Source organism: Bufo bufo, chromosome 3 (genome assembly GCF_905171765.1).
Source record: "Bufo bufo chromosome 3, aBufBuf1.1, whole genome shotgun sequence".
NCBI classification, from domain to species: domain Eukaryota; kingdom Metazoa; phylum Chordata; class Amphibia; order Anura; family Bufonidae; genus Bufo; species Bufo bufo.
In genome coordinates, this window is record NC_053391.1 from 620,331,577 (window position 1) to 620,358,625 (window position 27,049).

At 41.8% G+C, this 27,049-nt stretch overlaps 1 protein-coding gene across 1 annotated transcript in view; it reads left to right on the plus strand.

The window, feature by feature from the left end:
* TRPC4 (transient receptor potential cation channel subfamily C member 4) overlaps nt 1-27,049 on the plus strand; it is a 467,661-nt gene that overhangs the window by 230,288 nt on the left and 210,324 nt on the right. The window contains exon 3 of the mRNA XM_040422436.1: nt 16,736-17,254. Within this exon, the coding sequence (XP_040278370.1) occupies nt 16,736-17,254 (519 nt within the window). The remainder of the gene's footprint in view (nt 1-16,735; nt 17,255-27,049) is intronic.

Here is a 27,049-nt window from a genome sequence, read left to right on the forward strand (position 1 = left end):
GTAGGGTAGCAGAATTTCAATGATATCACTCACACTCTGAACACATGTAAGGAACAATTAAAAGTTTATTTGTACTTTACAGCTTATAAAGACCCACAAAAGTTTATGTATCTACACAATAAAAATAGTATAATAGAAAATAAAAAATATTATCAATTTAATATACAAAAGGAGTATCATATTTAAAAAACACTGGATCCAGACTATATGTGCAAATCATGCTTGTTTTATTTGTTGATTTATTCAATTATGGTAGTCCCAAAAACACTTATTTTGCTCTGAAAAGCAGAGGCAAACATTGCAGTTCCCACAAAGTGTGTTGGTGTAGCCTGTAGCACAGTGTCGGCACCGTCCTCTATCGGCTTTGATGGGAAAATGTTCAATCATGTCCTTGCAAACTTCCTTTGGAGGGTGTGCATTTGACTTTTTGTCTGTCTCGGCAGCTGAAGAACCTCCATCATCTGTATACTGCCTCTTTTGGGAAGTCAACGGCCCCCCCCTGGATGAATCTGGGCTTGCAGATGGTCGACCTCGCTTTCGCACTGATACAGCCGTGTCGATCAGGAAGATGCCAACTGGGCCTGAAACAGTCTCCTGTTTAGCATCTGTTTCTTTGGGATATCCAAAGCTTTGCAGTCCCTTTTGTACAGGAGCCAAGCATTGATCACAGCTAGGACAATGGTGTGCCAGAAGATGTGAAGGTACCAGCGGCAGGACTTAAGTGGAAACTTATATTTTGCTGCAAATAAGTCTAACAAATCCACTCCGCCCATGAATTTGTTATAGGCAGCCACAATGTAAGGCCTCTGAACTTCAACAAATCTTTTGGCAGTTTTGTCCCAGCATTGAATCTTCTCCACTGGTTGTGGGCCAGCAAAGGATGACACAAGTATAACCTGCTTGTTGTTGAACCATTTCACAGCACAAATGTTGTGGTTTGACTCCACTCTGACATCAAAGCTTCCTCTCCCCTTTTTCTTCAAGCTTTTCTCATCCTCAAGGTTACAGTTGGGAAGGCACACTTTTCTGTCAGTTTTTGTGTAATGAATTCCACAATCCAGCAGCCTAACAATCAATGGGAAGCTGGTGAAAAAGTTGTCCGCATAGATCTTGTAGTTGTGACCATGTGGAAGCGTGGAAGCAAGTTTCATCACAACATCCCCTGATAGTCCAAGTTCAGATCTTGCCCGTATTCAATTCACTCTGCCTTGGTACACATCAAAATCACAAAGTATACCAGAGATTCCAGTCCTTGTCCACAGCTTGAACCCCCATGGGTTTGGCTTGCCACGCATGTACTGTTTAATGCTACTGAATTTCCCCCTGAAAGGGATTAATCATTTCAACAACAGAGTTATGTTCTTCAGGGACCACCTTTAGGCATTTCTCTCTGAAAGCATCAAGCCATGGTCTGAGTTTCCAGAGTTTGTCAGTGTTTTATTCCATCTCAGACGCGGTTAGATTGTTCACAAAATGTAATGATGTCAACAGAGACTGGAATCTGTTTCGTGACATTACATCGGAGGACTGTATCTTGTGTCAGCTTCCCAGTACATGTGGACTCCAGGCATTTGGACAAGACCCATTTTTAAAAACATGCCAATCATCTGCTCTATTTCCTTTGTGTTTGTGTTTATGGATGATCCTTTCTTCTGAAAACTGTACTGATTGGTGTTATCTGCCAAAGCGTTGATCATGTCTTCTGTCACAAACTTCTGAAAATACTCAGTGGTGTGCAGAGGGATTGGACACCATTACTGACATCCTGACCAGAAAAATCAGTATTGGGACTGATGAAATTCATTTCTAGCCATCGATACCTCTCATGGGGCATGGTCTGGGCATCAGGATGCACTGCCTCTGTTGGGGTGATGTGAACATCAGTAGTTAGGTGGTCGTTGGGTAATTTATTTTCCTTGTCCACTTCACAGATAACTCCATACTCCTCCTACTGTGCAGACAAAACCTTGCTACCCCTTTGACCCACTGTTGTAAAATTACAACATAGAAATAACCAAGTCTAAATCTCTCAATATCTGTATATTTAATGATGTCATAAAATCTGCATGATCTACACATATCAATTATCACAGAAAAAAAATATTTCAAGCTTTTTACTTAGTTGAGTCTTGATTTAACCTGTCCAAAACAACAAGATGATTTACTCCAAAGCAGGCACCTGGGTTGTATGACTTCATGGCCAGATAAACAGCCTATTTACACATTCAACCATCCAATAGTGTTGCAGAACTGAACAATAGGACCTATTAGTAATGTACATGAGTTTTTTTTTATTTTTTATAAAAAATTTATTTTCCAAAATGTAACAAAACAAGGTACATATTGAATACTCAGAGCGTCTAACATGACGCAAAAGATGATAAGGAAGTTATACAGTCTGGTTATACACAAGACAATGGACATGTTGGCTCATACAACATATTCGTAATTTGCAGAAATATACTAGTGCATTCTAATGCAGTTGACCATTGTTTACCTTTTCCTACGAACTTAAGAGATGCACTATACGGTCTAAAAGTTTAAGTAGTGACCTGTCTATTGTATCCCACATGTTTGACCAGTGTATGTTGAAAGTATCGGTTAAGTAGTGAATCTGAATTCCTGCCATAGTCGACATTGGTTCAAAAATTTCTGGTGGTTACAGGCTTCCCAGGAGGAGAGTTCTTCAAAGCGATACAATTGGTCTATCTTCTGCCTCCATTGTTCCATGGAGGGAAGAGTAGTGGATAGCCAGTATCTTTGAACCAATAGGCGAGCCGCTATAAGTAGTTGTCTAAAAAGGAAGCGGGGAGATTGCAGGTCATTTGTATCATATATGCTGAGTAGGGCTTTGAGGGGTGATATTGGCACTGTAGTACGGCATATCTCGTTACTTAAGTGGAATATTTCCTTCCACCAATTTTTTATAAGAGGACATTCCCACCAGATATGGAGGAAGGTTCCTCTATTACTTAGGCATCTCCAGCATCTATCCGAGGCTGTGGTAGAGAAGAGGCAAGTTATGTCTGGTGTTTTATACCATCTGGTCAGGAGCTTGTATCCGTTCTCTTGTATGCGGACACATCGGGACGCGACATGTGGGGATAGGAGTATGTCTGGTAATTTTGAGAGAGGAAGATCTTGCTCTAGATCATGTTCCCTTTGCCTTATGAAGGCAGGTTTGGTAAGTAAGGAGGGTGTGCTTAGCCTGTGGAATAGTTGAGAGATGAGTTTTTTTGGTGGATTGGGGTTAGTAATGAGAGATTCTATCCATACTAGTGGGCAGAGAAAGTCACTACTAGATATACACTGCGTGCAGAATTATTAGGCAAATGAGTATTTTAACCACATCATCATCTTTATGCATGTTGTCTTACTCCAAGCTGTATAGGCTCGAAAGCCTACTACCAATTAAGCATATTAGGTGATGTGCATCTCTGTAATGAGAAGGGGTGTGGTCTAATGACATCAACACCCTATATCAGGTGTGCATAATTATTAGGCAACTTCCTTTCCTTTGGCAAAATGGGTCAAAAGAAGGACTTGACAGGCTCAGAAAAGTCAAAAATAGTGAGATATCTTGCAGAGGGATGCAGCACTCTTAAAATTGCAAAGCTTCTGAAGCGTGATCATCGAACAATCAAGCGTTTCATTCAAAATAGTCAACAGGGTCGCAAGAAGCGTGTGGAAAAACCAAGGCGCAAAATAAGTGCCCATGAACTGAGAAAAGTCAAGCGTGCAGCTGCCAAGATGCCACTTGCCACCAGTTTGGCCATATTTCAGAGCTGCAACATCACTGGAGTGCCCAAAAGACATGGCCAAGGTAAGAAAGGCTGAAAGACGACCACCACTGAACAAGACACACAAGCTGAAATGTCAAGACTGGGCCAAGAAATATCTCAAGACTGATTTTTCTAAGGTTTTATGGACAGATGAAATGAGAGTGAGTCTTGATGGGCCAGATGGATGGGCCCGTGGCTGGATTGGTAAAGGGCAGAGAGCTTTAGTCTGACTCAGACGCCAGCAAGGTGGAGGTGGAGTACTGATTTGGGCTGGTATCATCAAAGATGAGCTTGTGGGGCCTTTTCGGGTTGAGGATGGAGTCAAGCTCAACTCCCAGTCATACTGCCAGTTTCTGGAAGACACCTTCTTCAAGCAGTGGTACAGGAAGAAGTCTGCATCCTTCAAGAAAAACATGATTTTCATGCAGGACAATGCTCCATCACACGCGTCCAAGTACTCCACAGCGTGGCTGGCAAGAAAGGGTATAAAAGAAGAAAATCTAATGACATGGCCTCCTTGTTCACCTGATCTGAACCCCATTGAGAACCTGTGGTCCATCATCAAATGTGAGATTTACAAGGAGGGAAAACAGTACACCTCTCTGAACAGTGTCTGGGAGGCTGTGGTTGCTGCTGCACGCAATGTTGATGGTGAACAGATCAAAAGACTGACAGAATCCATGGATGGCAGGCTTTTGAGTGTCCTTGCAAAGAAAGGTGGCTATATTGGTCACTGATTTGTTTTTGTTTTGTTTTTGAATGTCAGAAATGTATATTTGTGAATGTTGAGATGTTATATTGGTTTCACTGGTAAAAATAAATAATTGAAATGGGTATATATTTGTTTTTTGTTAAGTCGCCTAATAATTATGCACAGTAATAGTCACCTGCACACACAGATATCCCCCTAAAATAGCTAAAACTAAAAACAAACTAAAAACTACTTCCAAAAATATTCAGCTTTGATATTAATGAGTTTTTTGGGTTCATTGAGAACATGGTTGTTGTTCAATAATAAAATTAATCCTCAAAAATACAACTTGCCTAATAATTCTGCACTCCCTGTATGTTGGGAGAAGTATGAGTGTAGGTAGGAGATGGGAGATATACAGTGGTGATGTGGGGAGTCTCTTTTGGAACTCCGAAATAGGAATCAGAGAGTTCAAAGAAAGAAGAGATAGGGGTAATTGATTCCCTCAGGTCACGTGGGGTGCATTCAGTCACCGTGGGGAGAGCTGTACCCAGTATGTCTCTCAGTGAGAGGAGGGGGGATGGGAAGGGTATTGAGCAGTGAGTGGATTGAAGCCATTTCCATGCTTTCAAGGTGGCTTGAATGATCAGGTATGGTGAAGAGGGGATGTTTATTAGGCTAGCATTTCCCAGAAGGAGTGAACGTAGCGGTTTGCCTAGGAGCTCCTGCTCCATTGCCACCCACGGTTTAGGGTTGGAAGTTCTGAGCCATTCCACTACTCTGGATAAAAGCACTGCCTTGCCGTACAGTTCAGGGTCTGGTAGCGCAATCCCTCCTGTCTGCCTAGGGCGAGAGAATGTGGCGTATGACAGTCTTGGCTTCTTTCCGTTCCAGACAAATGCGCAGAAAATTTTCCTGAGGGAATCATAGTAAGACTTAGGTACATGAATAGGTAGGACCTGTTGGAGGTACGTGAGGCGGGGGAGTATTAATGACAAAAGGATATTTTTTCGTCCAAACCAAGAAAGTATGTGAGAATTCAGTCTATCTACGCTGGATGTAATAGATTGTAATAAAGGGGAGTAATTTAGTGAGAAGAGTTCAGATATATTGGGGCTTATCTTGATCCCTAGATAGGTGAGGAAGCGAGATGACCAATCGAATGGGGAGTTGGTCTTCAAGCGTTGTTGTGTTGTTAAGGGAATCCCAATGCAGATGACTAGCGATTTTTGCATGTTTATTTTAAAGTTGGAGAGGGCGCTATACTTGTCTAGGTGGTTTTGGATTGCTGGTAGTGATTCTTCTGGGTTCGAGGTCATGACCATAATGTCGTCCGCAAAGGCGGCCAATTTATGCTCCTGACCCCCCAGCAATGTTCCTCGTATATCTGGGTCTGCTCTCAGTCTGAGGAGAAGGGGTTCCAGAGCCAGGACAAAAAGCATGGGTGAGAGAGGGCAACCTTGACGAGTGCCATTCTGAATACAGGGACCATAAGTCACCATTAACTAAGACCGAGGCAGAGGCTTGGGAGTACATAGCGAAGATGACTTGAACAAAGGGACCAGGCAGGCCAAATCCATGTAGGACATGGTTCAGGTAGGTCCAATTAATCCTATCAAATGTTTTCTCCGCATCTGTACTTAGGAGGAGAAGAGGCTTGGAGTGGAAGTTAGAGTAATACACTACATTGAGAACTCTGGATGTGTTATCTCTGCCTTCTCTGCCCCGGATGAAGCCTACCTGGTCCCCATGCACCAGTGACGGGAGGATCATTGTCAGGCGGTTCCCCAGCATCTTCGCTAGTAGTTTGAGGTCAATATTAAGGAGTGAGATAGGTCTATATTTGGCACATTGGTTAGGGTTTTTCCCTTCTTTGGGTATCAATGTTATGTGGGCCATTGTCATGTCCCTGGAGAGTTGTTTCCCTTGAAGGGCCAGGTTGCAGACTGAGAGCAGATGGGGGAGAATGTGTTGCTGAAAGGTTCTGTAGTATGAAACGGTTAGTCCGTCTGGGCCTGGACTTTTACTAGTAGGTGCTTGCTTCAACGCTATTGTTAGTTCCTCTAGTGTGAATGGTGAGGCTAGCTTTTGTTTGAGGTCCGTGGAGAAAGATGGTATGTTAAGTGAGTCTAGGAAAGAGGATATGAGGGAAGAGTGGGACTCTGGCGTGAGTGGGGAAGGCAAGTTATATATAGGGATTCATAAAATTCCCGAAAAAGGGTGCCTATTAGCTTGGAGGAGTAAAGGGGGGTACCCTGATGGGAGTCTATTTGGTGGATGTAATTCGCTGCTTTCCTATTCTTTATTCTGCGCATCATAAACTTTGCTGCTTTGTCCCCATGAGCAAAAAACTTGTGCTGTGAGTTTAGGAAGTATTTGGCTGTAGAATGTTGTAGGAGGGATTTCATTGTTGCTCTGAGGTTAGAGAGTTCTTGTAATTGGGATTCCGAAAAGGAACGTTTATGTAGGGATTCAAGGGTTTGTATTTTTTGGCATAGGGCATCAAGTTTTTTGCTCCTCTCTTTTTTGAGAAATGAGCCCAGGCTTATGAAATGGCCTCTAATGTATGGTTTGTGGGCGTCCCAGAGTGATTGATCTGATCTGATGTTTCTGGGTGTTTGTTCAAGGAGAAGTATTCCTTTAAAAGGTCAGAGATCTTTTCCCTGGTTGTTTGGTTACCCAATAAGGATTCGTTCAAGTGCCACCTTGACAAGCAACTTAAGCAGGGTGGAATCAGAACTTCAGATGGAAAAAAATGACGAATATTCTAAAAAAAAGTAATATATAGCACTCTATTCTATAGAGGTACCGTTTGACCGAATAGCTATGGATCTCATAGGCCCAGTACTAAAGTCCGCCAGAGGGCATCAACACATCTTAGTCCTCATAGACTACGCCACTCGGCACCCGAGGCGCTGCTACTGCGACATACCTCATCCAAACTCATAGCTAAGGAGTTAATGGAGATGGTTTCCCGAGTAGGACTACCTAAAGAGGTTCTGACCGACCAGAAGACCCCTTTTATGTCCAAGGTGATGAGGGAACTCTGTAAGTTGCTGCACATAAAACAACTACAGACATCCGTTTACCATCCGCAAACGGACGGTCTGGTAGAATGGTTTAACCAAACATTAAAACATATTTTGAAAAGGGTAGTGTCTAAAGATAGGAGGACTGGGACCTCCTTCTGCCCTATCTCATGTTCGCAGTGTGAGAGGTACCCCAGGCCTCTACTGGGTTCTCGCTCTTCGATCTGCTATATGACAGACACCCTCGCGGTCTCTTGGACGTGGCCAAAGAGGCATGGGAACAAAAACCCACTCCACATAAAAATACCAGTACGTTACCCAGATGCAAGATCAGATAGAAACAGTGTTGCCTCTTGTTAGGGAGCATATGAAGGCAGCTCATCGAGCCCAGTTGGGTCTATAATCGGCAGGCTCAGGTCCGGATCTTTATCCCGGGTGATCGGGTTTTGGTTCTGGTGCCGACCGTGGACAATAAATTCCTGGCTAGGTGGCAGGAGCCCTACGAGGTACTTGAGAAAATTGGAGATGTAAACTACAAGGTACACCAGCCAGGGCGGCGAAAGCCGGAGCAGGTTTACCATGTGAATTTACTCAAACCGTGGAAAGATAGGGAAACCTGTACTGAAGACAGTCCGCAGCTGGGTTTTCTAGAAAAGGTTCCGGACCCGCTGTCTGATGCAAGAGAAGCGGCTGCCACAGTAAAAACTGCTGACAGCCTCTCCTCTAAGCAGACTCAGGAGGCCAGGGAGTTCGTTAGTCAGAATACAGATGTTTTCTCGGACCTCCCTGGACACACTTCCATAATCAAGCATGACATTGTCACTGAGCCTCAGGCAAAAGTCCGGTTAAAACCATACCGGGTACCCAAAGCTCAAAGACAAGCCATCTTGGAGGTGGTGCAGCTAATGTTGCAGCTAGACGTCATTGCAGAGTCAAAAAGTGAGTGGGCCAGTCCTATAGTGTTAATACCCAAGCCGGACGGGACGTTGTGGTTTTGTAACGACTTTCGTAAACTTAACAATATTTCTAAGTTCGACGCGTATCCCATGCCCTGAGTGGATGAGCTAGTCAAGAGGTTAGGACAAGCATGGTACTTTTCTGTTTTGGACCTCACGAAAGGGTATTGGCAGGTGCCCTTAACGGAGGCTGTCAAAGAGAAAACTGCCTTCATCACACCTGAGGGGCTGTATCACTATAAGGTGTAACCCTTTGGTCTGTATGGCGCCCCCACCACTTTTCAGCGACTTATGGACATTGTGCTTCATCCACATCGTCGGTATGCTTCGGCTTACCTGGACGATATTGTCATCCACAGTATCGACTGGGAAAGTCACCAACCCAAAGTGCAGGATGTAGTGGACTCCCTTCAGAAGGCTGCACTAACCACTAAACCGAAATAATGTGCAATAGGGTTTGAAGAGACTAAGTACCTGGGGTATGTTGTTGGACACGGAGTCATCAAACCCCAAGTAAACAAAACAGAGGCAAAAAGAAATTGGCCCGGACATGTTACCATTAGGCAAGTAAAGTAATTCCTGGGAATAGTGGGCTATTACATGAGGTTTGTTCCCCACTTTGCTACGGTGGCCGCGCTATTGACAGGGCTCTTGAAGGGACACAAGTCAGTGATGGTTCGCTGGGATGATAGGGCGGAAGAGGCTTTCTCTGCTTTGAAGTCTGCACTGTGTGGGTCCCTGGTTTTGGTGACACCCGACTTCAAAAGGGAGTTAATAGTACAGACCGATGCCTCCGAAGTAGGCCTCGGTGCTGTACTGTCTCAGGAAGTCAACGGGGAGGAGCATCCCGTTGTCTTCCTCAGCCATAAGCTCACCCCAGCCGAGACCAGGTATAGTATAGTGGAGAGAGAGTGCCTGGCCATCAAGTGGGCACTCGAGTCTCTCCACTATTATTTGTTAGGGAGAAAGTTCCGCCTGATGACTGACCACTCCAATCTCAAATGGATGATCCAGGCCAAGGACAGAAATCCCCGGGTCTCTCCCTACAGTTACATTTTCGGTGGAACACAGGGCAGGCTAGTTTCAGGGAAACGCGGATGCCATGTCCCGGGTACACTGTCTGGCATGTGTTCACCCCCTCAGGGTTGAACAAAGGGGGGTATGTGACACAGCGAGGGGTTTTGTCTGGGAAGGCAGGTATTTTCCTCCCAACATGTGCGGCTGGGCTGGTTTCCAGCCAGGTGAGGTCAAATACCGGACCGGAGTTTAAGTACCGATCCGGGGACCTGTCTGTCCTTAAATAGGCAGCTGGGCTCAGCAGCTGAATCTCTGTGTTGGGATCTGAGGTTTTGTGCCAGACTGGAGGGCTGAGACCCATGTGCAGGGGTAAACAGGCCCCTTAAAGCCTGCTGTGGACTACTAGAGGCAGAACTGCCAACAAGGTGACTTGTGCAATATGAACTTTCCATTGTGTGTGAATTAACGCCAAAGACTGCAAAGTGACATGTTGTTCTGTGCAAATTGAACTTTTCATTTGTTGTGTGAATTAACACCAAAGACTGCAAAGTGACGTGTTGTTTTATGCAACTACTGCAAGTGTAAATAGTAAGTAGTTAAGAACTTGTATTTTGTCTCTGTACTGCGTCCGCTTACCCTATCTACCAGAGCGAAACCCCACAGCCCCTATAGCCACTGCATGGTCTGCCTCTATTGATGGTACGCCAATGTGTTTGAGCCTGCTTACTAAATCCTATAAGTACATCACACAGGATGCCTCAAAAAATCCTGACAATATACAGTGTGTCAAAGAGTAAACTATATGAAAAGTACTGTAGCTATAGTTGACTACATGTCAAGGATAGTGTATACAGACCACTAGAACAGTTACTTAAAGGGGTTTTCCCATTAAAAATATTCTACATTTTTCAAACTAACACAAATATGTATGTAATTGCACAAAGCCATTCAAAAAAATATTTTTATGGCACCACCTGCTGTTTCCTTTTCCTTATTTCTCTGTCCACCTCCATAAATTGATTGAGGTAGATGAACATGCTCAGTTCCATTCTTCAGTTGCTGCCAGCTGTATCTACTGTTAGATGCTATGACAGTTAAAGTGAGAGAGCTGCATCAGAAAAGATATGCCCCCTGCAGAGAGAAATCCAACAGAAAGGACAAATGTCCCCTGAGTAAGGATGCAAAAATCTAGAAGAGAAAGTTGAGCTATAAATAGGGTGAGCTCTGGATCCTTGTGAGGTACAGGGCTGGATTTACCTTTTTCCAAAAGAGGTTGTCATGTACTATATGTCTGATTGTCATTTGTTTACATTCATCACCCCTTTAACTTCACTAATATGATCTGATCTGATCAGTACTTTTTCATGATTTTTCCCTTTATTAAATCCTTTGGAAAAAGCAAAAGGATTTCATTAATCGAACAAGCTCATGTTGACAGTTAAAGGGGATATCCAGTTTAGTTTAAAAAAAATCTTAAATACTGTTTATGAAAGTCTGATATAATTGATGTGGATCAGTCTAGTCATCTATAATCTACAATAACGACTGGCTAGAAAGAGATTCCCTTAATATCAAGGATCTGACACATATGTCCATCACATAGAAAACCCCTTGATCTTAATGGAAACTGTCTAATCTATCTTTTGGTGGCACTGCTGAGTAATTGTGCACTGATGCTTTTCCTCATACATCACAAAATACAGATGATCTCTGGGGTCCTCTGTGATCTGACCCCTCTCATACAAAAGACTGTCTAAAGCAGGCAATCCATCATCCTATAGTTTGTCATCTTATGGAAGCCATTCGCTTTAAGTCATTTTGTATGGCCAAGTGCACCCTCAGGTGTTCATATTGTTCACTTACAGTACGTTTGAAGCTGATTATTCCAAATAGTACTAAAAATGTACAAAAACTGTAGAAAAAAATGAAATCTATGGAATGACCATGAGGTTTTTAGTACACGTTTTGATCAAAATATATATGTCCACTGGACACTTTATGGCAATTCTTTTTAAGTGGATTAATTGGCAATTACCTAGTTGTCCTCAGTCTGGTGTCTGAGTCCATATGGAAAATCACGCCTTTGTAATCTATTCACATGTTACTGCAAAAACAAAACATGAATTTAGTCAGCTCATCCCGTAAAATGAAATGTGTGTAGATGAGAGTCGCCTTGGTTGAAAATATAAAACCAAACCCAATGTAACAACACTCTACAAACATAGGGGAAAATTTACAAAGATCGTCAATTTTGACGCCGGTCTTTGTCCCTCCTGCGCTGGCGGTTCATCCACCTAGATTATGTAGAGGTGCCAGCTTGCACATAATTTAGGTGGACTTTACACTTGTCTAAATCTACGCCAGCCTTCTTGCTGGTATAGATTTAGACTATTTTCTATGCCTAAAACCGGCATGGAAAAATAAAAATGAGCCTGGCCTGCCGGCCCACCCTTTTCCAAGTCCATGCCACACCCCTTTTTTAGACCTGGCATGAGCCACGGAAAAGGGGAAAAAGTCACAGATTGAGGCGCAAATAACCAAAAAAAGGAGTATATCTGTTTCTAAAGGACCCCCACAGTATATATCAGGCATGCTCAACCTGCGGCCCTCCAGCTGTTGCAAAACTACAACTCCCAGCATGCACGAACAGCCTACAGCTATCAGTCTACAGCAGGGCATTGTGGGAGTTGTAGTTTTACAACAGCTGGAGGGCCGCAGGTTGAGCATGCCTGGTATATATGAACTAATGCTATACTCAACAAACCTATACAAAAACTGCCAGGCCACTTAGAATCAATGTTAATTTTATTGATAAATAAATAAATTCATTATTTAAAAACAAGTGCAGGGAAAAGACTACATCAACCATAGGAGAACACAATGGAAACAGTTCATATTTGTCCACAGAGAAGAAATCCAGATAAAGTGCATGTGCAATAAATGGCAATAAGTAAATATATGCAGGACAAGAATCAGTTACCCATAATCTGTCTCCTCTGGGATGGCATCAACCCCAACGCGTGTTTTGGCAGACCTAATGCTATACTCACTACATAAATTAATATAAGGCACTTAATATATTAAGATCAAAATCATTTGTGCCCATCTGTTCACTAATTTCATTTTACAGGACAAACTTTATGTTTTGTTTTTGCAGGTATGCATTTGGAGGTGTGGCTGCCTCAATTTTGGTCTTACTTTCCTAACAAATGCATCCTTTCCACAGGCTGTTTTAAATAAGTGCAGTATATAGCTGGAGCCTTCTCTACGTAAAATCATATAAGGCCAGTTGGCACACGCAGAGAAGCTATTATAGAGTAGGATCTCATCTTAAAGAGGTCACCTTTTTTTGATGGATGGACACAAAATAACTTAAAATATATTTGCTAAGTGCTATATATATACACAGTACAGACCAAAAGTTTGGACACACCTTCTCATTCAAAGAGTTTTCTTTATTTTCATGACTATGAAAATTGTAGATTCACACTGAAGGCATCAAAACTATGAATTAACACATGTGGAATTATATACATAACAAACAAGTGTGAAACAACTGAAAATATGTCATATTCTAGGTCCTTCAAAGTAGCCACCTTTTGCTTTGATTACTGCTTTGCACACTCTTGGCATTCTCTTGATGAGCTTCAAGAGGTAGTCCCCTGAAATGGTTTTCACTTCATAGGTGTGCCCTGTCAGGTTTAATAAGTGGGATTTCTTGCCTTATAAATGGGGTTGAGACCATCAGTTGCGTTGAGGAGAAGTCAGGTAGATACACAGCTGATAGTCCTACTGAATAGACTGTTAGAATTTGTATTATGGCAAGAAAAAAGCAGCTAAGTAAAGAAAAATGAGTGGCCATATTTACTTTAAGAAATGAAGGTCAGTCAGTCAGCCGAAAAATTGGGAAAACTTTGAAAGTAAGGGCTATTTGACCATGAAGGAGAGTGATGGGGTGCTGCGCCAGATGACCTGGCCTCCACAGTCACCGGACCTGAACCCAATCGAGATGGTTTGGGGTGAGCTGGACCGCAGAATGAAGGAAAAAGGGCCAACAAGTGCTAAGCATCTCTGGGAACTCCTTCAAGACTGTTGGAGGACCATTTCAGGGGACTACCTCTTGAAGCTCATCAAGAGAATGCCAAGAGTGTGCAAAGCAGTAATCAAAGCAAATGGTGGCTACTTTGAAGAACCTAGAATATGACATATTTTCAGTTGTTTCACACTTGTTTGTTATGTATATAATTCCACATGTGTTAATTCATAGTTTTGATGCCTTCATAGTCATGAAAATAAAGAAAACTCTTTGAATGAGAAGGTGTGTCCAAACTTTTGGTCTGTACTGTATATATATATATATATACAAACCGGATTCCAAAAAAGTTGGGACACTATACAAATCGTGAATAAAAACTGAATGCAATGATGTGGAGGTGCCAACTTCTAATATTTTATTCAGAATAGAACATAAATCACGGAACAAAAGTTTAAACTGAGAAAATGTACCATTTTAAGGGAAAAATATGTTGAATCAGAATTTCATGGTGTCAACAAATCCCCCAAAAGTTGGGACAAGGCCATTTTCACCACTGTGTGGCATCTCCCCTTCTTCTTACAACAGACGTCTGGGGACCGAGGAGACCAGTTTCTCAAGTTTAGAAATAGGAATGCTCTCCCATTCTTGTCTAATACAGGCCTCTAACTGTTCAATCGTCTTGGGCCTCCTTTGTTGCACCTTCCTCTTTATGATGCGCCAAATGTTCTCTATAGGTGAAAGATCTGGACTGCAGACTGGCCATTTCAGTACCCAGGTCCTTCTCCTACGCAGCCATGATGTTGTGATTGATGCAGAATGTGGTCTGGCATTATCTTGTTGAAAATTGCAGGGTCTTCCCTGAAAGAGATGACGTCTGGATGGGAGCATATGTTGTTCTAGAACCTGAATATATTTTTCTGCATTGATGGTGCCTTTCCAGACATGCAAGCTGCCCATGCCACACGCACTCATGCAACCCCATACCATCAGAGATGCAGGCTTCTGAACTGAGCGTTGATAACAACTTGGGTTGTCCTTGTCCTCTTTGGTCCGGATGACATGGCGTCCGAGATTTCCAAAAAGAACTTTGAATCGTGACTCGTCTGACCACAGAACAGTCTTCCATTTTGCCACACTCCATTTTAAATGAGCCCTGGCCCAGTGAAAACGCCTGAGCTTGTGGATCTTGCTTAGAAATGGCTTCTTCTTTGCACTGTAGAGTTTCATCTGGCAACGGTGGATTGTGTTCACTGACAATGGTTTCTGGAAGTATTCCTGAGCCCATTCTGTGATTTCCTTTACAGTAGCATTCCTGTTTGTGGTGCAGTGTCGTTTAAGGGCCCGGAGATCACGGGCATCCAGTATGGTTTTACGGCCTTGACCCTTACGCACAGAGATTGTTCCAGATTCTCTAAATCTTCGGATGATGTTATGCACAGTTGATGATGATAGATGCAAAGTCTTTGCAATTTTTTGCTGGGTAACACCTTTCTGATATTGCTCCACTATCTTTCTGCGCAACATTGTGGGAATTGGTGATCCTCTACCCATCTTGGCTTCTGAGAGACACTGCCACTCTGAGAAGTTCTTTTTATACCCAATCATGTTGCCAATTGACCTAATTAGTGTTAATTGGTCTTCCAGCTCTTCGTTATGCTCAAATTTACTTTTTCCAGCCTCTTATTGCTACTTGTCCCAACTTTTTGGGGATTTGTTGACACCGTGAAAATTGGAATCAACGTATTTTTCCTTTAAAATGATACATATACTCGGATTAAACGTTTGATCCGTCACCTACGTTCTATTACAAATAAAATATTGACATTTGCCATCTCCACATCATTGCATTCAGTTTTTATTCACAATTTGTTTTGTGTCCCAACTTTTTTGGAATCCGGTTTGTATATATATATATATATATATATATATATATACTCTGTATATATATTAACATTACTTCCATTACTTCCACTGTGCTTTTGCATTGTACTTGCTTTTGTATTTTGTGCCATGACGGCGCATACCTGTGCACATATTTAATTTTACAGGATCTACTGACTAACTTTGTCTTTTGCTTTATGCATTTGGAAGTGTGGTTGCCTCCATCTTGGTCTTGCACTCCAGACAAACCCATCAGGTCAGTTGACAGATGGGTATCATAGATAGTAGGTTAAAGGGGTTGTGTCACTTCAGCAAAAAACATTTATTAGCATCATTTATTAGAAAGTTAATACAAGGCACCTATTAATGTATTGTGATTGTCCATATTGCCTCCTTCCCTGGCTGGATTAATTTTTCCATCACATTATACACTGCTCGTTTTCATGGTTTCAACCACCTTGCAATCCAGCACCGGTGGCCGTGCTTGTACACTATAGGAAAAAAGCACCTGCCTGTTTGGTGGCCGGGATAATGGGAGCGTACATATTCCGGCGTTTTTTCCTATAGTGTGCAAGTAGGCCACCATTGCTGGATTACACGGTGGTCATAACCATAGAAAACGAACAGTGTATGATGTGATGGAAAAATGAATCCACCCAGGGAAGGAGGCAATATGGACAATCACAATACATCGGTAAGTGCCTTGTATTAACTTTCTCTACATGATAAATACCACTTGCTGAAGTGACAAAACCCCTTTAAGTATATCTGTGGAGCCTGCTCTCATGGAATTCATTTCAGACTAGTTAGCACAAGGAGAGGAGCCATTATAGAGTAGGGTCCCATCTAAAAAAAAGGTCACCTTGCTGTGGTAGATGGACACAAATTATTTGATTCATTCATTAATTGAATAACTAGTTAGTTCCTATATTCAATGTATGCAGAATACTGTTGCATAGTGTCTGGCTTTGTTCACATTGTGTAGTGCCTCATGGTTTTGTGCCTGTGGGTTGGTTCAGCCCAGATCAAAGAGGGCTTACCTTAACAGCAGGGACTGCTGGGTCACCCACCCTGCAGGTGCTGTGTTGTGGCCAATAGCATACTTAAAAAATGTTGATATAAAGTGGCAAGTGGGTTTATACTGTTTGATCAAAATGTGTGCTATGAATGTCATAGCAAAGTCAGTCAGTGAGTTACTTCACTTACGGACAAACCAGAAGCAAACACTGCTGGGGTAAAAATTCTTTGAAAAATCATATAATTTATTCTGAGAAATTCTGAAATAAAATGTAAATAAAAGATAATAATATATTAAAGATATGTAACATGTTGTTTCCTTGCAGGTTCCCCCCATACTTTTGGATAAGCAGTTCTCTGAATTCACTCCGGACATCACCCCAATCATTTTGGCAGCTCATACAAACAATTATGAAATAATAAAGCTTCTTGTTCAAAAAGGAGTCTCGATCCCCAGGCCACACGAGGTCCGCTGTAACTGTGTGGAGTGTGTTTCTGGATCTGATGTGGACAGTTTACGGCACTCTCGATCAAGACTTAACATCTACAGGGCATTGGCGAGCCCCTCTTTAATATCGCTGTCAAGTGAAGATCCTTTTCTCACAGCATTTCAACTGAGCTGGGAGCTACAAGAACTAAGCAAAGTAGAAAATGAGTTTAAATCTGAGTATGAGGAGCTATCCAAGCAATGTAAGCAATTTGCTAAGGACCTGCTGGATCAGACAAGGAGCTCAAGAGAGTTGGAACTAATCCTCAACTACAGGGATGAAGGTGGAATACTGGAAGAACAGAGTGGTAATGACCTTGCCCGATTAAAATTGGCAATTAAGTATCATCAGAAAGAGGTAATCTCTCTCTAATAATGATAATAATTATAAAATAATGTGGTTTTATTTTTATAAATAAATGGAGGCCATTATGTTGAGCAATCTGCACTTGCTACAGTATAACTTCATGCATTGATTGAGCCATTATGAAGTTTGTATTTATTTCTAGCCTGTGTTGTGTAGTGGTGACCTGAAACTAGTGTATACCTCGGTGTAGAGATGAGTGAAGTTTTCAAAAATTTGATTCAGACACTTTGCGTGTTAAATTAGCTATATCCCGGCATGCAGGGATAGTGTACCTCGCTGTACATCACTGTGCATTGCAGCAACATGCATTGCTAGTCTTTTCTGGTAGTGAAACAGTTACTGTGTGTCACAGGCATCACTCTTAGGCTCAATTCACACTTCACTTATTTAGTCAGTTACGAGTCAAAAACACAGAACAGGTGCAGATCTTTTCAAGATACCTGAGAGTAAGATTGGCTCCTGATTGACCCCAATAACAGTAGTATTAGACAGCTTATTCAGCCCAATCTGGGAATCAAGGCACTTATCTATTGAACAAGGCAGACACCTTAATAATTGTTAAATGAAAATGCTTATTCACCCCAATTTGAGAATCAAGGCATAATAGAATTGCTTATCTATTTAACTAGATGGGCACCCCAATAACAGTAGAATTAGACAGGTTATTCATCCTAAATTTAAGAATCAAGGCGTAATGGAATTGCTTATCTATTAAAGTGGACACTGTTGTATTAGAAAGCTCTGTGCCCTACACAGGGATTTATTCAAAGTGGGCTGTCTCCTATAGATCCCTTCAGCTTCCGATTACAGAGACTGCACTGTACTTGCAGTCTCCCTATGCTGTCCCTACAGTTGGTAGCAACTCTACCTATGATCTCCCTACACTGTCCCTACAGTCTCCCTATCCAATATTCCACAATTAAAGACTTCTTGAAAACTGTCCCTAGCGCTTGTCAAGTCTCTCTATGCTCAGCTCAAAGTGAAATGGATGACACCGCATGGAGTGAGACATCACAGGGACTGGCTAGCTACTGACTGGCTTTATGCATGGCATTATGGGTGCTCTCATGTCCCCGGGTTTCTTAATTTCACTTTGCAACATGTGTAGCCACCATTTTAGGAAAAAACATTTCATTACCATGAAGCGCAAGGAAATTCGGGTTAGTGTTTGCCCACATTCCTATATTTCATTTATAACATGTGTATTATTGATTGGATATCACAACAGATTAAATATTTATTTATAGACTGATATTTATTTATAGATCTATTATTATGCTGTCACAATAGAGGTTGTCTTTATAGGTTGCTGCATATTGTGATGATGTCACAAAAAGGTTTTCTTTTTTCCAAGGATACATTTTATTGCTATGATGTCACATTGTGACAAATTAACTTTATATACTGTATTTATTGTGATAACATAACAATGCAATTTGTCTTCTTTAAAAAGTATCCTATTTGGCTGTTGTATGTCTTCATTTATAGGCTGTGATATATTGTTATGATATAACGTTAGAGTTTGTCTTTACTCCAAGGCAGTGGTGGTTTTGGAAACTACGCAAATCACAGTATTGCGTTGGACCCCTGAGTCAGCGGGGTCCCTTGCTGCTCCTTGCAGCAGGGCTTTGATATAAGCAGTTCCTGCTCTATTCTATGGAGTCTGGTGCTGTAAGGAGTCCATGCTCCTTTCTATAGCGTCCTGGTCATATCTGAGTCCATCAAGGGGGTAGCCCTGGAGGAAGGACCCTTCAACATTCTGACAGTGCTTTGGGATACCCCTACCCCCTATATTTAACTTTTACTTTGTCTTGTCCATCTATATGCCAGTGCATTGTATGTTTTTTTTAAAGGATAAAAGCAAAAGTATATCTTTTTGCAATTACAAAAAAATTATATATATATTGGCGCAAAATAAATGGCAATAAATGATTTTTTGCTAAATACTTTACGAAATGAATATCCCTGTAATATCCTGCTGAAAATATTCCACTTTCAATATATATTATATACACAAGTGTATTGTCCTGCATAGAAGGGTGGTACTCCCAGTCTTGTCTTCCTTGGACAGGTGGTACTCCCATTAAGGCCCCTTTCATACAAGCGAGGTTTCCACGCGGGTGCAATGAGTGAAGTGACCACATAGTTCCCTCACTGAATCCTGACCCATTCATTTCAATGGGTCTGTGCACAAGCATTGTTTTTCATGCATCATTCCTGTGTTGCGTGAGAATCACAAGAGTTTTTCACGCAGCCAGTGTATGGGACTTCTGTGAAGAATGCATTGCATCTGGATGAAATGTTTTGGTAAATCTTCAGGTTTTTTTCACGCGCGTGAAAAACGCATCAAAACTGATAGCATCCGACTGAAAAAAACTGAAACACTGAACGCAATTGCAGACAAAAGTGACTGAACTTGCTGGCAAAATGGTGTGAGTTTCACTGAACACATCCTGAACGGATCCTGAGCCAATCTGTCACGCTATTGTGATAGAGGCCTTAAAGTAGATCAGGATGGTGGTGGTTGTAGTAATTTCACATCCAGCTGTAAGCAGTCTATCTCCTATATAGTACACTATACATACAGTGGCAAAGTACACTGCCCTCTCCAGTACTGTTCTCTGTGGCGCTGGTCCAGTACTCCTGCTGCTGTTTCTTTTCAAACAGCAGCATTGACATGCCTGAATTTAGCACCTCAGCACAGCAGCCAATGTGGACCACTGAGGACAGTGATTGGCTGCAGCGGTCACGTGCATCATCAGGGTACATCACCCCTGTTCTTTGAAAACAAACAGTGGCAGGAGTACTGGACCAGCGCCACAGAGAACAGTGCCGGAGAAACGGGTGTCACAGTCCCGCCTGTGACAGGGACTAGAAGATCGAAGAGACTGGATGCACGTGATTGACAGCCTCTTTGGTTTCACTTTTCTGTGTTGTTGCTGGGGATGACCACACCTCTTGTCTCAGGTGTAGCTTAAGTGGTCATTCCTTCTCCTCTATTTAGTCTGGCCTCGCCCATCATACTATGCGGTTGATAGTGGAAGTCCTGGTGTTGGTTCTCTCTGAGTTCCTGCTCGTCCGCATACTTCTGGAAGTTAAGTTTATCTTCTTTGTTGTTTGTTGCTTTCCCCTACTTGCTGATATTAGGCCTGAAGGAGTCTCCTATGTCTTCATCTGGGAAGGAATAGGCCATCCGTGTCCTGATACTATCTGCAGGGCCATGTTAGGGTGAGACTGGGTTTAGGTTCCTGTGTATGAACATTCCTACCATCGAGGTCTGTTCATACTGATAGCAGTCAGGGCTTGGCGTAGGGGCTCACTAGGTGTGAGCATTTCCCTTTCCCTAGGTTCCTGGCCTAATATCTTTTCCCTTCCCTTCTGTGTAAAGTGTGGATTGTATTTACCACACTGCGCCGTGACAACGGGTGAATGTATTATGTTTTTTTATTTTACAACATTGTAGAGGTTGTATGAGATTTATAATTATTTCTGACAGCCCCTTTAACTATGCATACAACTAGAGATGGCCTTGCGCTACGCCCGGCTGTCGATTTCCTGTGAATTTTGCTAGTTCGCAATTCACCGAACATATGGCGATGTTCACATGTGCCATATTCTTTTGCATTGTGCCGAACTTTGACCCATGACACATACATCAGGTTGGACAGGACAGCCAATTGAGACATTTCAGCACATGGACACCCCCCCCCCAACCTACAACAGAACCTGATCTGGCAGCTATTTTACCTTCTGTGTTTTGCCAGTGTAGGGAGAGGTTGTTTTGTGGAGCAGGGACAGACTGTTAGGGACACCAAACGCTAGTTAATTGGGCCACAAAAGTCCTTTAAGGACTGGTATAGGTGTGCTATCGCTAGGTGTGATATACTGAGGGGTGTGATATACTTAGAATATACTTTCTAACATAGAAAGTATATTATAGTGCATTTGTATTGTGCAGCAGTTGTATGCGGTTCTGCTGCGATACCGCAGCTATATAGAGGGGAAAACGCTATTGGAATAACTAATTGTAACTGGTGTGATATACCTGTTGCCCCCCAAAAAAACTGATTGAGGGGTATGATATACCTATAGTATTCTTTCTAACATAGAAAGTATATTATATTGCATTTGTATTATGCAGCAGTTGTGTGCTGTTCTGCTGTGATACCGCAGGTATATAGAGGGACAAGCATTATTGGAACAACTATTTGCAACGGGTGTGATATACCTGTTGCCCCCAAAAAACTGATTGAGGGGTGCGATATAATTGCTTCCACAAAATACTGATTAAGGGGTTTGATATATCTGCTTCCACAAAATATTGATTGAGGGGTGCGATATACCTGCTTCCACCAAATATTGATTCAGGGGTTCTATATACCTGTTTCCACAAAATACTGATTGAGGGGAGTGATATACCTGCTTCTACAATATACTGATTCAGGGGTTCTATATACCTGCTTCCACAAAATACTGATTGAGGGGTGCGATATACCTGCTTCCACCAAATATTTAGTGAGGCCTGCTATACACCGGCTTCCACAAAATACTGATTGAGGGGTGCGATATACCTGCTTCAACAAAATACTGATTGAGGGGCTTGATATACCAGCTTCCAAAAAATACTGATTGAGGGGTGCGATATACCTGCTTCCACCAAATATAGATTCAGGTGTTCTATATACCTGTTTCCACAAAATACTGATTGAGGGGTGCGATGTACCTACTTCTACAAAATACTGATTAAGGGGTTCTATATACCTGTTTCCACAAATTACTGATTGAGGGGTGCGATGTACCTACTTCTACAAAATACTGATTAAGGGGTTCTATAAACCTGGATCCACAAAATACTGATTGAGAGGTGCGAAATACCTGCTTCCACAAAATATTCAATAAGGGGTTCTATATACCTGCTACCACAAAATACTGATTGAAGGGTGCGATATACCTGCTTCCACCAAATATTGATTCAGGTGTTCGATATACCTGTTTCCACAAAATACTGATTGAGGGGTGCAATATACCTTCATCTACAAAGTACTAATTTAAGGGGTTATCCGAGTTATATTAATATATGTTAAGGTGGCTTATAACAGTATTAAAAACACATTTGTAATTTACTCACAATATTTATTCTGCCGTGTTTCACCACGGCCGATGCAGGTCACATGACCCTTGACATCATCCACCAGGCTCCGTTGCTGACGTCTCGTGTACAGGCTTCTCCCTGCTTTAGGGAGTGGCCTGGCTCTGTACACGAAACGTCAGAGCCTGTGTGCCCGCTCCCTTTCTCTCCTCTGGCTGCCTCAGCTCCTGTGAGGGATCGCGCATGCGCGATCCTTACCAGTGCAGGCAGCCGTGCAGAAAGATTCAATGGTGTGCCCACTCCCTCCCTGTGATCAAGTGTGCCGGTTCCCCTGCCTTTGCGTCTGGCGATCTGGCAGTCTCAGGAAGTTACCATTTCCCTACTCCACCGGCCATCAGAAACAAAACCACCCCCAGGAACATCACAAAGTAAATCATTATCCGTCATAACGATATAGCTGTGATATAAATTAGATATATGTAACTAAGCTATATAAGAGCTACAGTCGTGGCCAAAAGTTTTGAGAATGACACAAATATTAGTTTTCACAAAGTTTGCTGCTAAACTGCTTTTAAATCTTTGTTTCAGTTGTTTCTGTGATGTAGTGAAATATAATTACACGCACTTCATACGTTTCACAGGCTTTTATCGACAATTACATGACATTTATGCAAAGAGTCAGTATTTGCAGTGTTGGCCCTTCTTTTTCAGGACCTCTGCAATTCGACTGGGCATGCTCTCAATCAACTTCTGGGCCAATTCCTGACTGATAGCAACCCATTCTTTCATAATCACTTCTTGGAGTTTGTCAGAATTAGTGGGTTTTTGTTTGTCCACCCGCCTCTTGAGGATTGACCACAAGTTTTCAATGGGATTAAGATCTGGTGAGTTTCCAGGCAATGGACCCAAAATGTCAACGTTTTGGTCCCCGAGCCACTTAGTTATCACTTTTGCCTTATGGCACGGTGCTCCATCGTGCTGGAAAATGCATTGTTCTTCACCAAACTGTTGTTGGATTGTTGGAAGAAGTTGCTGTTGGAGGGTGTTTTGGTACCATTCTTTATTGATGGCTGTGTTTTTGGGCAAAATTGTGAGTGAGCCCACTCCTTTGGATGAGAAGCAACCCCACACATGAATGGTCTCAGGATGCTTTACTGTTGGCATGACACAGGACTGATGGTAGCGCTCACCTTTTCTTCTCCGGACAAGCCTTTTTCCAGATGCCCCAAACAATCGGAAAGAGGCTTCATCGGTGAATATGACTTTGCCCCAGTCCTCAGCAGTCCATTCACCATACTTTCTGCAGAAAATCAATCTGTCCCTGATGTTTTTTTGGGAGAGAAGTGGCTTCTTTGCTGGCCTTCTTGACACCAGCCCATCTTCCAAAAGTCTTCGCCTCACTGTGCGTGCAGATGCGCTCACACCTGCCTGCTGCCATTCCTGAGCAAGCTCTGCACTGGTGGCACTCCGATCCCGCAGCTGAATCCTCTTTAGGAGACGATCCTGGCGCTTGCTGGACTTTCTTGGACGCCCTGAAGCCTTCTTAACAAGAATTGAACCTCTTTCCTTGAAGTTCTTGATGATCCTATAAATTGTTGATTGAGGTGCAATCTTAGTAGCCACAATATCCTTGCCTGTGAAGCCATTTTTATGCAACGCAATGATGGCTGCACGCGTTCCTTTGCAGGTCACCATGGTTAACAATGGAAGAACAATGATTTCAAGCATCACCCTCCTTTTAACATGTCAAGTCTGCCATTTTAACCCAATCAGCCTGACATAATGATCTCCAGCCTTGTGCTCCTCAACATTCTCACCTGAGTTAACAAGATGATTACTGAAATGATCTCAGCAGGTCCTTTAATGACAGCAATGAAATGCAGTGGAAAGGTTTTTTTGGGATTAATTTTCATGGCAAAGAAGGACTATGCAATTCATCTGATCACTCTTCATAACATTCTGGAGTATATGCAAATTGCTATTATAAAAACTTAAACAGCAACTTTTCCAATTTCCAATATTTATGTAATTCTCAAAACTGTATATATATCTAAGTTATATGTATCTGTCATATAGCTGAGATACATATAGCTGTCATATAGCTTAGATACATATAGCTGTCATAGAGATATATAGATATAGCTGTGATATAACTTACATACAGTATATGTAACTAAGCTATATGACAGCTATTTGTATCTAAGCTATATGACAGCTATATGTATCTAAGCTATATGACAGCTATATCTATCTAAGCTATATGGCAGCTATATGTATGTAAGCTATATGTATGTAAGAATCTGAAGGACCAATTGTTACACACTGACATTGGCCCACAGAAAAGAACAGGACAAAGTTTTTTACGTACCCAAAAGCAGGGTTATTTTCCTTGCCTGAATTGCATTAATTGCTGTTATATGCAAAAAGGCAATAGTTTCACTCATCCTACAACTCTTAAAAAATATTCCATTAAGCATTACATGACTTGTGAGAGGACCTTTGTTGTCTATGTGCTCTGGTGTCCTTGCAATTTGCTGTACATACGGGAGACCTCTCTTGATTTCAAAACTCGCTTCAACCAGCAGCGGTACACCATTCGTAAGAAACGGATGGATCTTCCGGTATCGAAACACTTTTCGTAATTTAATCATAAAGAGAGTGATCTAAAATGCATATTGATTGATCATGTTCCTATTTCTCGGAAAGGTGGCAATAGGATTTTATTCTTAAAAAAAGGTGAACTGTATTGGATTGCCACTCTGAAGTCTTTGAGACCTAATGGGTTGAATGTGGATTTCAGACCTGGTATTTTTACATAACCTTCTTTGGGGGACATTGCTGCCTATATTTTGCCTCTTCTTTTGTATGGTGCTATATGTATTAATTTCCTTTTTCTTGTTTTTAGTTTATCTGGATGATGTGTAGAGTTGGGAGCTGCCTGACCAGCATGGACGAACTTCATACTGGAAGGATTCTGTACATGACAATATATATATATATTTGTTGAGCAATTGATCATATTGCGTAGTTGATGTCATACAAAGTTGCTTTACTTATTTATTACAAATAAAGTTTTGGTATTTATTTGAGGGATTGGAGATTGTCTTGGGCCTCATCAATATTTATTAACTTTTTTCTATTATTACTTTTCCATATGTCATGGTGGTTCACTGGCTGCACACACAGCCTGAACACTCATATGTGGTTTACTGGTTGCTGCTGACATCTTTTCCGCATTACAATGACGGGAAGTTGTCGGATAGCTTCAATAAAAATACTAACATTCTATTTATTTTTTATTTAATTTATCTGGCTTTATGGATTTACTCTCAGGCTGTGTATCCTTTGAGGGGGATGTCGACCTGGGGGGCGATCCTCTGCATGGTGGTGCGGTGTTGTGGGAGCTGCATTGTCACCGCCAAGCAAGCTTGATGCTTGATGGATCCCCGACAGTTTTTATCCTGTGTTCTTCATATATGGATACTTACCATTGTGTTGGGAGTAGTTGGTATATATTTGTATGTAGATCAACTGTACAATTGTCAATTTGTATCTTAACATATCGCTGCTGCAGTTTTCCTTTTTGGTCTAGTGGGGGTCTCTGCATAATGTGCTGTGAGCTAGGCATCCATATTATATGGTATGAGTGCTGCCTCTTTTGCACTTAGCAGGGTCTCGTCCGTTACCAATTGGGCGCTTGCAGCGTTGTAGGCAGCCATTTATATTGAGTTTCATATGATGCTCTGTTTGTTTACTTAGTTTCTGTGGTGATGGCGATCATGTGTCTTTTTGATCACATGACCGCATACTTCACTTACCAGGTTTTGTTGTTCGTGGCATCTCTAAGGAGTGAGCATCATGTGACTTGTTATGTATCACATGATCGCTCTCTCCTCGCTTGGTTTCCTGACATGCGCAATCACTTTACCGGGACACCAAGCCACATGTGCAACTCCATGCTGGGCAGGTACAGTTCCGATTTCCTTCCACCAATCCAGGAATGTTTTTAATCAACACAGATAATCTGGCACATATGTATGTCATTTACTAATTATGTAACACTATGGCTTATTTATGATTATATGCCCTTTATATGGATTTATATATTGTACATATGATTATGTATAGATTGTTTATATCACTGATTATATTTTATTATGGATTGTTTGACTTATTATAGTGTATTTTTTACACATTTGCACATTGAAGGTTAATTCTATTTATTCAATTATTTATGTTGGCAGTATTTATATTTGCATGTTTGCACCATTGTATTGTCATTGCTTGAAAAAGGTACCATTGAGAGGACCGAAATGTCGCACCTGGTGTAATAAACACATTATTTATTTTTTGGAAATGCCGTGGAATTTTTTATTTTTATATCAATCTGGATGTTGGATCGCTTCCATGGCCGCTGGCACTCCGGTTTCTACCTTGTCTGCAGTGGTGCCCAGCCTATTGCTTTTAGGCTAAATAACAGCTATATGTATCTAAGCTATATGACTGCTATATACATCTAAGCTATATGACAGCTATATGTATCAAAGCTATATGGCAGCTATATGTATCTAAGCTATATGACAGCTATATGTATCTAAGCTATATGACAGCTATATGTATCTAAGCTATATGTCAAATACATATTGATTCAGCTGTTCTATATACCTGTTTCCACAAAATACTGATTGAGGGGTGCG